At 35.0% G+C, this 12,784-nt stretch overlaps 1 protein-coding gene across 1 annotated transcript; it reads right to left on the reverse strand.

Moving 5' to 3' along the window:
* Window positions 1–294: 294 nt before the first annotated feature.
* LOC127878621 (ankyrin-3-like) lies at window positions 295–8,675 on the reverse strand. The gene is made up of 4 exons (XM_052425147.1): window positions 7,697–8,675; window positions 1,102–1,365; window positions 730–895; window positions 295–577 (listed from the first exon to the last, which is right to left on the reverse strand). Exons 1-4 carry the CDS (start codon window positions 8,673–8,675, stop codon window positions 295–297), a joined length of 1,692 nt encoding a protein of 563 aa, XP_052281107.1.
* Between the last annotated feature and the right edge of the window lie 4,109 nt (window positions 8,676–12,784).

Here is a 12,784-nt window from a genome sequence, read left to right on the forward strand (position 1 = left end):
CAGCGGTTTTTTTTTGGAACGCAGAGTAATACACTGACCTTGGTTACACTACAGTCATTATCAAAGTACGACAAACACTCATAAAAACTAATTTTGTTTAAATAAAAAAAGTTTACTGAATAAAACGTGGGATAAATAGAATAATATGTTAGTGTTGATTATAGATCAGGTTTATCATGCTCGGCACGAAAACGAAAAAGCACTCGCCAAGGCTCGTGCTTTTTGTTTTCTAAGCCTCGCATGATAAACCTGATCTATAATCAACACTAACATATTATCCTCTGTATTGATACTTCAATCTGAGTCACTGTCCACAGATTCGGTGCCATGTTTCGCGCCTGCAGCCGCAAGGATCGTGTTTACCCCGCCCTTGTGATAGTCACGCGCAAGGTCAAGGGGCGTGTACCCGCTGTACGTCCGTGCGTCTATAGTGCACGATTTAACACTCATTAACGTCTGCACCAGCTTGACGCCAAGGCTAATTCTCGCCATGTGGAGAATAGTTCTACCCGCTTTCCTCTCGATCGTGTTCAAGTGTACGTCGCGTTCGATGAGGAGTTGCAGTATGTCCACGTGTCTATTCATGACTGCCAGGTGTAGACAGGTCAAACCGTCGTAGTTTGCGATGTCGAGCTCGTGTGTACTTGTTGATAAGGTATATTTTACGGATTGCATTGGATTACTCCGTGTCGTACTGGCTCTAACGAATAACGAGCAATTTCGTAAAACCCATCACGGCAAGCTATATGAAGCGGCGTAATGCCGTTCCTATCGACTGCCGTGAAGTCTGCGCCTGCGCACACCAGCTGCCGCACGATATCCATCTTTCGCATAATGACCGCCAAATGGAGCGGCGTTTGAAAGACTTTGCTTCGTATGGACAGAAACTTATGCGCTGGGGCCATTTTGATAATTATACTAACCAACCACAGCTTTTCCATAATAATTGCAAGATGCAAAGGCGTGTCGCCGTCTTTTTTTGTGCAAACATTTCTTCCGTATTACACACGATGTCCTGTTGTGAAGTTTTTTGATGTAAATTATTGACATTAACACTATTTAAATCTTGATGTCGATGAGATTGAATGTCGGACAAGTCACATGAGTCTTGTTCATCGCACATCGTTGTCACTGAGGGATATTTATCATTTGCAGTGAATGGATCTGTTGTGACTTCTGAGGAAGGCGATTCGTCTGCCCGAAGGCAATGCTCCTCCTCCTCCGATATCTGCCGGGCATGCGTTGGCATGGCTAATCTGAATTTCTTCTTAGTGTGGTGCGTCCCTTCCATATTGCAGTTCAAATTTTGAAGGTTGCTGTTCGTCGAACGTCTCCAGTATATTTTAGCTTTTTCGTATTTACTTTCTGAAATATATTACATTGATCATTAGTTACATGTGTGAAGCGTTACCATCGCAATACCAATACCATCACAAAGGCAACAGGGACCGCGGTGTCTCGGCTACAATAATTGTGTGGAGCATAAAAATTATTTTCGAAAATCATCATTCTCCTATTTGACCCGCGTCCGTAACTATTATAGACATGATCCCAAATCTTGATCAACTTACTATTACCAGATCACAGCATTGGGAAATCGGCCGTTTAATGATTTAATATTGATTCAACTTAATAAAATAATGAAACTATTAAATAGACACGCCACAGATGTTAAATCATTATTTTCGTTACAAAATCATTGTTTAAGTCAGTCAATTAAACGCATTCATCTCAAATTTTTACCTTTCAGTGCGAACTATTAATTTTACATTAAACGTGGGTCGTGATGATTTCGACATTTTATCTCAATGTTACTGGGACATACATACTAATTTTCTTTGTCGACAGCTGTCAGGTTGTGTCGGTCAATAGCTGTACATAGCTAATGTTATACTGTTATTTATTGTAAACCGACTTGAAATAAAAGTTTGTATCTTGTATCTTATATCTTGTCAGGTTAACATCCCACACAAAAACTTAAGTCTACCCGTGTTACGCGTCCCGCCTAGTTATGCAACAAAAGGCGGGGGAGTATTTACATGTAACTCGAAACATTAATTTAACACTGAAAAACACTACTTCTTCAAGGGGCTCCTTGACACTATATTGAACACTCAGATTTATGTATTTACATATTCTAGGCACCGGCATGAGCATTAAACGGCTTGAGCATTATTATATAAAATGTATACTATGTATACATGTGTTTAGTTGAGAACTTGCTGAAGTTGTTTTATTAAAATAAATAAGTCATGCTTCTAGTTTACTATTTCATCATTGAATGCATTGAAATATGTGTTCCAACCACCATTTCATTTTTATTTTCTTTAATATCATTTGTCATAACCAACAAACGGAAATTTTTAATTGTAATGTTGGTAGATCAATATCCGTTAAGAGGCTCACATGCGCCTTTAATGACTGATACGTGCACATTTGGAGATCTGCAGGTGTGGACGTAATGTTAGTGTACACGTACAGATTTGCACATGATTGTAAATACCCGCAATTAGGAGATATTAATTAGAAGCTTATAAGCCACAAATAGATTCGCTGATCTAAAATAACGTTAGCAACTGAAGGTGCTCGAACACACGTCATGGACTTATATTCACTGTTAGGTTTATTCTGTGTGGATAATTGTATAATACACTTTTAAAAGAAGTTTTGCATTTTTGTAAAGTATTTATTAAGGAAACATTATTTTCTTAGAGAGCATACGTGTACATTGTATGTATAAGTATTATATCTTTTTATGTTTTAGCTTCACAAATAAGATGCATTACATATACTATGTACATCAGAAAATATATCAAAATATAAAAGAATTAAGGAAACTTGTATTTTGCGATTTTCTTGAACATATAAAATTAGATAGTAACTTTTTTTATTTCTTGTTGCATTCAAAGTCAGTAAATATTAATAATTGACTTTCGAGATTTCCATGTAATTTATTAATGAAAGTTTTATCAATAATACATGCAATGTATAGATGTCTTTGAATTACACGGACGTTTATATTCAACAACTAAATATACCTGTTAATTATCAATTGAAGCTGAATGTAAACATAATACCGATGAATAATGCTATGGGTAACTTTTTTTTTGGACCGGCTCATTTCACAAAAGTGAAAGCTTGTTTGATTTGAACCTCAAACAATCATGACTCGTGGAAGTAAGTAGTTTGTTTCCCATCCAGAAGATTATTTTATATAAATTATATTAATGTGTATTGAGTAATTAAAACCGAATAAATCGAATTCAAATCCGAAAACATAATACTTACATGGTTTGCTCAAGCGTGATGCTTAATTCTGAACACATAAACACATGCATGTTCTCATCATAAGATGTAGATAAGATATCACGCGACAGGTTGAATTTGGTACATTTGAAATATGCGTCTTTGGCTGAACCTTTTATTACCAACAACATTGTACTTCCCAATTTTAAGTAAATGCCATTTGTTTTTATATATTTATTTCCCCCTACGAAGAAGAGGAAGTATATTGTTTTGCACATGTCGGGCCGTCCGTTCACCAAATGGTTTCCGGATGATAACTCAAGAAAGCTCACGTCTAGGATCATGAAACTTCATAGGTACATTGATCATGACTCGCAGATGACCCCTATTGATTTTGAGGTCACTAGATCAAAGGCCAAGGTCACGGTGACTAGAACTAGTAAAATGGTTTCCGGATGATAACTCAAGAATGCTTACGCCTAGGGTCATGAAACTTTATAGGTACATTGACCATGACTTTCAGATGACCCCTATTGATTTTCAGGTCACTAGGTGAAAGGTCAAGGTCACGGTGACTCGACACAGAAAAATGGTTTCCGGATGATAACTCAAGAACGCTTACGCCTATGATCATGAAACTTCATATGTACATTGATCATGACTTGCAGATGAACCTTATTGACTTTCATGTCACTAGGTCAAAGGTCAAGGTCACTGTGACTCGAACCAGGAAAATGGTGTCCAGATGATAACTCAAGAACGCTTACGCATAGGATCATGAAACTTCATAGGTACATTGATCATGACTCGCAGATGACCCCTATTGATTTTCAGGTCACTAGGTCGAAGGTCAATGTCACGGTGACTCGAACCAGTAAAATGGTTTCCGGATGATAAATCAAGAACGCTTACGCCTAGGATCATGAAACTTCATAGGTACATTGATCATGACTCGAAAATTATCCCTATTGATTTTCAGGTCACTAGGTCAAGGTCACGGTGACTCGATCCAGTAAAATGGTTTCCGGATGATAACTCAAGAACGCTTACGCCTAGGATCATGAAACTTCATAGGTACATTGATCATGACTCGCATATGACCCCTATTGATTTTCAGGTCACTAGGTCAAAGGTCAAGGTCACGGTGACTCGACACAGTAAAATGGTTTCCGATGATAACTCAAGAAAGCTTTCGCCTAGGATCATGAAACTTCATAGGTACATTGATCACGACCGGCAGATGACCCCTCATGATTTTCAGGTCACTAGGTCAAAGGTCAAGGTCACAGTAACAAAAAACGTATTCACACAATGGCTGCCACTTCAACTGACAGCCCATATGGGGGCATGCATGTTTTACAAACAGCCCTTGTTTTATATACGTATGTATACATGCAAAAATCAACTACTGTTTAAACAGTCTTAGTCACTTTGCTTCAATTAAAACGTAACATGTGGACTAAATATATAGTAAAAACATAAGGTTTACGTTTATCATCTCGTATGTTTGGGTATTGAGTAATAAACACGTGACATAGGAAAAACAGAGGTTTACTCACGAATTTCCCACATTTTTATTTTTAAGATTAAAATTCGATATCGGAAAATCCAGGTAAGTCGCTAAAATCCAACTACAGTAAGATTCAAATTGTGGTCCACTTTCTACACTACGCGTAGTCGGTCTCGATCGAAAGGGTTTTACTGCGGAGTTTTTCTCTCATCGTTTTTTTTGCATTTATTACATGTGATTAAATAAACATAAGAAACACCAAAATGCTTCTTAATACATTTTTCTTTTCTTTATTAACATATTATATTTAACAACTCATAGATTTCATATCCATAGAAAGTGTAATATGAATGTATTAAAATACTCAGACAATTTTTTATTTTCTTTATTAACATATTATATCTAACAACCAATATTATTTTAATATTTACATGCGCCAAAATCAATACATTCACAGATGTACAAAGTATAAACACGCATCGGCGTACTGAACAACAGTAACAGTCTGATCACGAAGTCGCCCCTTCATGGCATTAAGTTGCTGGTCGAAGTTTCGGTATTTTATCTTCCTGGTGGGTCGGTGTCCCCCTTTGAGCACTGTAGCTGTCTGATGTAGCTCAATACTTCTATTTCTTTTAGCGTTCGGATGATGCCATATATGTTTGAGTATGGGTGATGGATCACTTTTACATCACCAACACAGATATCCTATAGACATTGGTGAAAATCTAGGGCGGTGCAATATGACTATGCATTTCTTATTTAAATACCGAAACATAAGGAAAAAGAATGAATTTTAGTTGGATTTAGAAGATAATCGAACAATTATATTATTTGGTTACTTAAATTGCCGTATTCCACTGAATTGTAGACATCGATTTGAATTACGGTTTTTTCAATAACTGTTAAGAAGGTATTGTACGACTATCCATTAAAACATTAAAACGTAATAATATTGTGTTCAACACCAAAACGAAGCCTGTATGTAAATGGGACTCAAAGTGATTTTGTTTTGTAGTTTAGTTTGTTTATATGAATACTCAGTTAGACTACGCTGTTATTTTGTTTGCATTCATAAACAGTTAGATAAGACGTTGCAGTTAGTTTGTTTACTTACATAATCTATAAGACAAGAATTGGTGTTTTTTGTTTGTTGAAGAATGTAAGACGTGTAAAGTTCATGCGTCAATAGATCAATTTTAAATTCCGTTTACATCGGTGAAAATAGTTGACATATGAAGCTGGAATGTGGCACATCTTTAGACGGATGTTTCTGTATGAGTTGTTTGAATTACATAATTGCATGTCAAAGATTTGAATTTAGATTGTGACTTTAATGTACTAATATTCAAACTATGATGTAACGATAAAGAAGTCAGTTAAATTAATAAATCATTGACTGAAATAAAACATACGTAGTTCTGCGAAACGTTCACTTTGAGAGGAATTTACAGTGCTGAGACAGTATAATTTAAAAACTAAATCAATATCATACCTACACACACACATTCAGTAAAACTATGAACAACTGCTGCACAAAATTGCAATTCATTGTAATATGAAATCGTTAAAAAGGAATAACATACTCATACACACTTACACAAACATATTGATAAGAACACGTATCCCTCGGGACAGGATTAACATAACAACAATACATAGATTGACAGAGAATATAATGGTGAGTGTTTAATTATCATTTTTAAAAAAAAAATGCTGATTCAGATCTTCATGTTCATGTTTAAGCACCATTCTGCAAGTATACACACGCAGAAAATCATCTCAAAATTTGGCACAGGTGAAAAAAACAACAGTTTTGGAATGTTCCAGACGTTATACACACAACGATAGTATTGCACTTCGCCCTCAAACATAAACCAACAGAAATATAAGGTATTGGTGATTGCTAAAACTGTTTAAAGGCCAATGAGTGTCAAGGTACCCTGAAGAATTACAATATACATACCGTGTTACGGAATTTAAATTTAATTTAATAACAGCTAATTGAAAAAATATATATAGTCTTAAAATATACAGAAATACTGCATATAAGCTACTGTTGGTGTTAAATGTGAATACCTACAGAAGTAATTTTGAAATTGTTTAAAGCAAGGGAAATAAAAACACGAATTCAGAATTTGAATGCCGATGAACACCAACTTATTGCAGATCTAGTTTTGTATTATTCCGATAAAACAATAACACTTAAAAACAAATGCTTTACGGAATGTACACATGCATTGTATTTACAATAAACATATGAAGGTATTAACAATGAAATACTTTAACTTTTCATGTAATTTAACTGTGCAAATAATGCATTCACAAATACGTACAACTATACAATTACGTATTTATTCTAAACTCCATGAACAACCGTGGAATTAGTGCGACAGCTACACAAAAAACGACAATAAACAACACGCCGACGGCTCCATAAACGGGGACTAGCAGTAATAAAATCAACGACAAAAGAAGGGCATAAATTTGCAACACGTTTCATGCGTTAAAAATGTAAAAATCATAAATAATAAACAAAAAACAATCGAAAAATGCTATGTGCAATACAAACTAATGCCTGAGACATTAATATAAATACAAGATCAATTGTCACGTGGTATTATTAATTTATCCAGTCTATTCTTGGGTGGCCTGAGTAAAATAATCGTTGCCATAGCAACACGTTTGCAGTACTTATTTAATTATACTGTAAGTTGTTTTACACATAACGTGTTGGAGAATGGGTAAAGTTAACAGTCAAACAATAAGTATGACAGGAACATATAAACATCACAAAACACTTACAGAGTACAAAAAAATGTGCATGGTAACGTATTTAGGAAGTATGTAGATAAACATTAGGTAATACTGAATTCAACAACAAAACAAACTACATGCAACTTTAACAAAATATTTTATTGATACTTCAATTTGAGTCACTGTCCACAGATTCTGCGCTATGTTTTGCGCCTGCAGCCGCCAAGATCGTGTAAACCCCGTCCTGTTTATAGTCCCGGGCCAGGTCTAGGGGCGTGCATCCGCTGTAAGATCGTGCGTCCATATTGCATGTCCTAACATGCACGAACATAAGCATCAGTTTGACGTCACCGCTAATGCACGCCATGTGGAGAACAGTTCTACCTGCTTTCCGTTCGATCATGTTCAAGTCTACGTCGCGTTCGATAAGGAGTTGCAGTATGTTTATGTGCTTATTCATGACTGCCAGATGAAGACAGGTCAAACCGTCATAGTTCGCAATGTCGAAATCCTGAGGAATTTTCTGATAAGGAATATCGTACGGATTGCATTGGATTTCGCTGTATCGTACTGGCTCTAACAAATAACGAGCAATTTCGTAAAACCCATCACGGCAAGCTATATGAAGCGGCGTATTTCCGTTTCTATCGACTGCCATGATGTCCGCGCCTGCGCACACCAGCTGCCGCACGATGTCCATCTTTCGCATAATGACCGCCAAATGAAGCGGTGTTTGAAAGAGTTTGTTTCGTATGGACAGATACTTAAACGCTGGGGCCATTTTGATAATTATACTAACCAACCACAGCTTGTCCAAAATAATTGCAAGATGCAAAGGCGTATCGCCGTCATCGTCTGTTTCAAACATTTCTTCCGTGTGACACACGATGTCCTGTTGGGTAGTTCTTTGAAGTAAATTATTGACATTAATTAAGTCTTGGTGCCCATTAGATTGAAGGTCGGACAAGTCACAAGAGTCTAGTTCATTACACAGCGTTGTCAAAGAGGGATATTTATCCTTAGCAGAGAATGGATCTGTTGTGACTTCTGAGGACGGCGATTCGTTAGTCCGAAGGCAATTCCCCTCCTCCTCCGATATCTGCCGGGCATCCGTAAACATGGCTAGTCTGGATTTCTTCACATTGTGGTGCGTTCCTTCCATATTGCAGGTCAAATGTTTGTTAATAATAAAATTGGCTTCTTTCCCATCAGTATCATTCAGTTTGGTCATATTTGCCTTCAGTTAGTTGTTTTCTGAAAAATATTACACTACCCTTAAGTTAATTGTGAAACCTGAAACAACAATCGCTATACCCATACCAACAAAGTGAATAAGGCCACGGGTAATATAACCCAGCTTTGAAAATCGTTAATTGAATATGATTTATCGATTACCCGTGCCTGCAAATATACTTGACATGCTTCGTCGAATATTTGGAAATTTATAAAAATGGAAAAGATATTTTTAATCCACAAGCAAACAAACATGCCAAAATGTAAACATATTCGTAAGCTTCCAAAGTCCCATGTTAGCCAAATGCAATGCATTGTTGTAAGATATATTGAACCTCAAGGTGCATGCGATATTAATTCGTCCAAACGTTGGAATTATTTTGACATAAATCGTAAGTTTTCGTGTGGGTTGCTGTGGGAGAAATATCTCTCACAACGAGATACACCTTTCCTGTAATGCGTCCCTCCCTGTTATTCAACAGCAGGCGGGAGAGTACTTAGTACATGTTAACTCAAAACATAAATTAAACACTTAAAAGCACTCTTGACGTTAGAGGGTTTTGAACAGTTCGTGCTCACTCAACGTTATTAATTTAACACTAAAACGGATGTCGGTACTAATCGTTCAATAAACTACAGATGTTGTAGGAGGAACAATAATTAAGCAAACTAAGTAAGTTGTTCGTTTGCATTATCATCAGCAATAAACGGGTGGTAGATTGGCTTAACGGTTTTGTGTGCATTTATAAATATATGACGTCCTTCCGCCGGAGGGAGGCTACATTATGAGAGGACTCGGTTTGTGTCCGATAGCTGAATCAGATACTGTATCTCTTGCCTAATATTTTGTGACTAGAGTCACAAAAGTCAGGACAAAGTTTAAATTATTGCTGAAATTTGCCTGCTATACAAGCTCTATTATGTATATTGATTATATTTAATCTTAATCATGAAAACTGATACCAAGTCGATATTAGTATTTTTGTCATAGGTATGACGTATGAGATTTTTTTGTTTAAATTTTTGAACATCTGTAGTAATTGATGTACATAGTTTGTGTCGGCATACTTTTTATTATATATGGCCACCAAATATGTTTGCTACTTATTACCACAGTTCGTGCTATTACCGGGTGATATGAATGAAAGTAATTATATACACTTTTTTTTAATATTTCCAATTTATAGGAATTGATGTCTATTCAATTTCCCAAAAATTTACTTATACACAAAAATTTAACTTAAATCACTGACATACTTATACAAAATTAATTTATCTGGACACATATAAGATACATTTTTAAGAAAATTGATAAATGAGAAACTTGGAATATATGTACATGAATATGACACTTAAACAACTATATGAGCGACCAACAAAAAAACGTGATTATAACGACACTAAATGACACTTTAAATACTAATACATAACTTTTAAGTAACTGAAAACTCTTACCATATGCTGACCTTGCTAGTTTATGACTACTTTTATAACATGCGGTATTTATATCGTGACCAGGTGATTATTACACATTGTGTTGAAATGTTGGAAATCCAGCGTTTCACAGTTTGAAATTCGACCTTGTATTTCACGTTATAAAATAGTCATTGTCGACATTCGAGATTTGACTTTAATACATAGACGAAAGTGTTTGCAATAATTAATGCAAAATATCAGTTGTATTTAAGTGCCATTTTCTTTAACCCAGCAATCTATGATTAAACGCTAATGCTTCTACACAAACACAATTTATAACTTTTGTTTCAAAATTAGTCGTTTCGTGGGCTTTTTGCAACGCTAAGATTCCCGGCTCAAAAATGGGTTTCTGTTCATTTAGCATTTGTATCATCTACATGTAACACTCCAAACAAATTTAATAGGCTATGGGTTTAGAAATCTAGTATTTACAGCTATTGTAAGTCGAATGGTATGACCGGAGTAGACCAAGAGAAATTACGAACACATTTTCATTTTGAATGTTAGAACATAAATGTTGTAGAATAATTTTTGAAATTGGTAAAGAAACCCGTAGATGGTGGCTTACAACAAACGCTTTACTTAGCGGTGTTAAAATAAAAAAAATTGGAATTCCGTCAAGTTTCGATTTGTATAGTTCAAGAATATTTCACTCAGATGAAAATAATACGCTTACTAAAGAGGATTATTAAACATGAATTTTTAAGAAATTTGTTTTAATGTATTCCTTTTCGAGAAAGGTTGGTACTGTGATCTTTTAATGTATTATTCGACTATTTTTATGATTGTGTTGAACTGTTACGCAATATTCAATTAACACAACTAGTATATGGATAAATTGGTTGTACGTGTTTCGATTTAGAACAGTGTAATTATCTCGATTTTCGTGTGTCCTTAAAAACTTACGTATTTAAAGGTCTTCATTTTAATATTGAGAATGGCACACTTTGTAACTAAATATGAACATTGACATATAGTATTTTGAAAGGCAAACATCAGCTATTATATGTCTTAATTGGTTGTACATGTTTCGATTTAGAACAGTGTTATTATCTTGGTGTTTGAGTGTGCCTTGTTGTTTTACTTATTTCAAGGCCTATATATTTATAGCGAGAATCACACACTATGTAACTTAAATATGAACATTAAACTTAAGTCAGTTGACAGGCAATGATAGGTATAAACGTGTTTCATTTTACCAATTATATGAAGCTTAAACATCTTCATGTATATCTTAGCTTTTTAAAAGTAAAAAGAAAATCGAGCTATTTAAGTGTCTGTTTTAAAATAGACAATATTACTCCAACGCACATTCCGTTTTTAAGACATAATAAACGGTCTATTAAGCAAATGTTTGTGTCTAAAGATAGATTTTGAGACATGGCGTATACTAAGTCGCAATCACGAATAGCTATTTATGTACTGTTTTCCATAATTGACCGTATTTGTGTTTGACACATATTCTTTTTTAAGCATTTTGTAAACGGTCTATTATGCTATGCTTATGTTTAAAAATAGAGTTTCAACTATGACTTAAATCTGGGACGCAATTAAAAATTAAAGTCAACGGAATAACGTGCTTGAAATAAAAACAAATAATTATTGCTAATAATCGTATAATTGATAACTGCAAGTTTACCCCCCTCCCCCCACAATTCAGCGTTATTTGTTCGTGCAAGTTTGCTAGTAATTCGCAAATCGTATTTAATTTTATATTGTATTAAGTAAATAGAGTTATTTATTTGAAGATCCATAAACACGCAAATTCAACGAATACTTCGTAAAATAAAATTTAACCCATACAAATCAGTTTTCCTGATAACGAAAGTCACAATTTCATAGCTAGATGTGATCTGGTAACATTGATTTCACGAGATACAAAATGCTCTTTTTTATTTTTTGTGGGACAATATATTCCATTTGAATTTCCCGCGACATTATCCGAACATTTACGAGCTGCTCTAAGCAATTCAGAAAAAAGGAAAAGGAAAGAGAGCGTGCAAAAATGCAAGTGTATGTGAAGAAAAACATAAATGAAAGGAACTTATTCAAGGAAAGAATGTAGTTGCCCGTTATCTTAATAGCGCGCGGACCTAACAAGAAACACTGGCAATTGCTATCCAAATTATTCAAATGAAAGCACACCGTATGAATCCGATCCTGACGCGAGTTTATCCGTTTAACGAAGCAAGGTGACATATTGAAACATTTTTAGATGCTTAGTTGTTGAGGATGTTTGTATTTTAATGTGTTTACACCAATGATGATTGTTTTAGAGTCTTCCTATAGTACTTTACCTTCGTATGGAACTTTTTGTTGTTGGAAGTTTTTATAAGCATACTAGTAATGGGAAGTGCTTAGGGATCTTCAACATTCAAATTACGCTAATTGTAAACTAACTAACACGCATTTATGTCTTTAGTAAAACATCGATGCGTATTTTATTTGTCTAATTCGAGGCCAATATATATCAATAAATTGATTTTTTGGTGAAGTGTGAAATCAAAGAACCAAGGCATTATTATAACTTTTATCAAGATTAATAATTGTCTCGGTTGGACG

The sequence above is a fragment of the Dreissena polymorpha genome, chromosome 4 (genome assembly GCF_020536995.1).
Source record: "Dreissena polymorpha isolate Duluth1 chromosome 4, UMN_Dpol_1.0, whole genome shotgun sequence".
Lineage (NCBI taxonomy): Eukaryota > Metazoa > Mollusca > Bivalvia > Myida > Dreissenidae > Dreissena > Dreissena polymorpha.

Bases quoted from the DNA above. Each gene is read 5' to 3' on its own strand.
- LOC127878621 (XM_052425147.1), bottom strand. From the start codon at position 8,675: ATGGAAGGAACGCACCACAATGTGAAGAAATCCAGACTAGCCATGTTT. The intron at 896-1,101 runs GTGACTTGTCCG...AAATGGCCCCAG, and splicing joins GTGCGATGAACAAGACTCAT to CGCATAAGTTTCTGTCCATA. The intron at 578-729 runs GTTTTACGAAAT...AGTCATGAATAG, and splicing joins CATATAGCTTGCCGTGATGG to ACACGTGGACATACTGCAAC.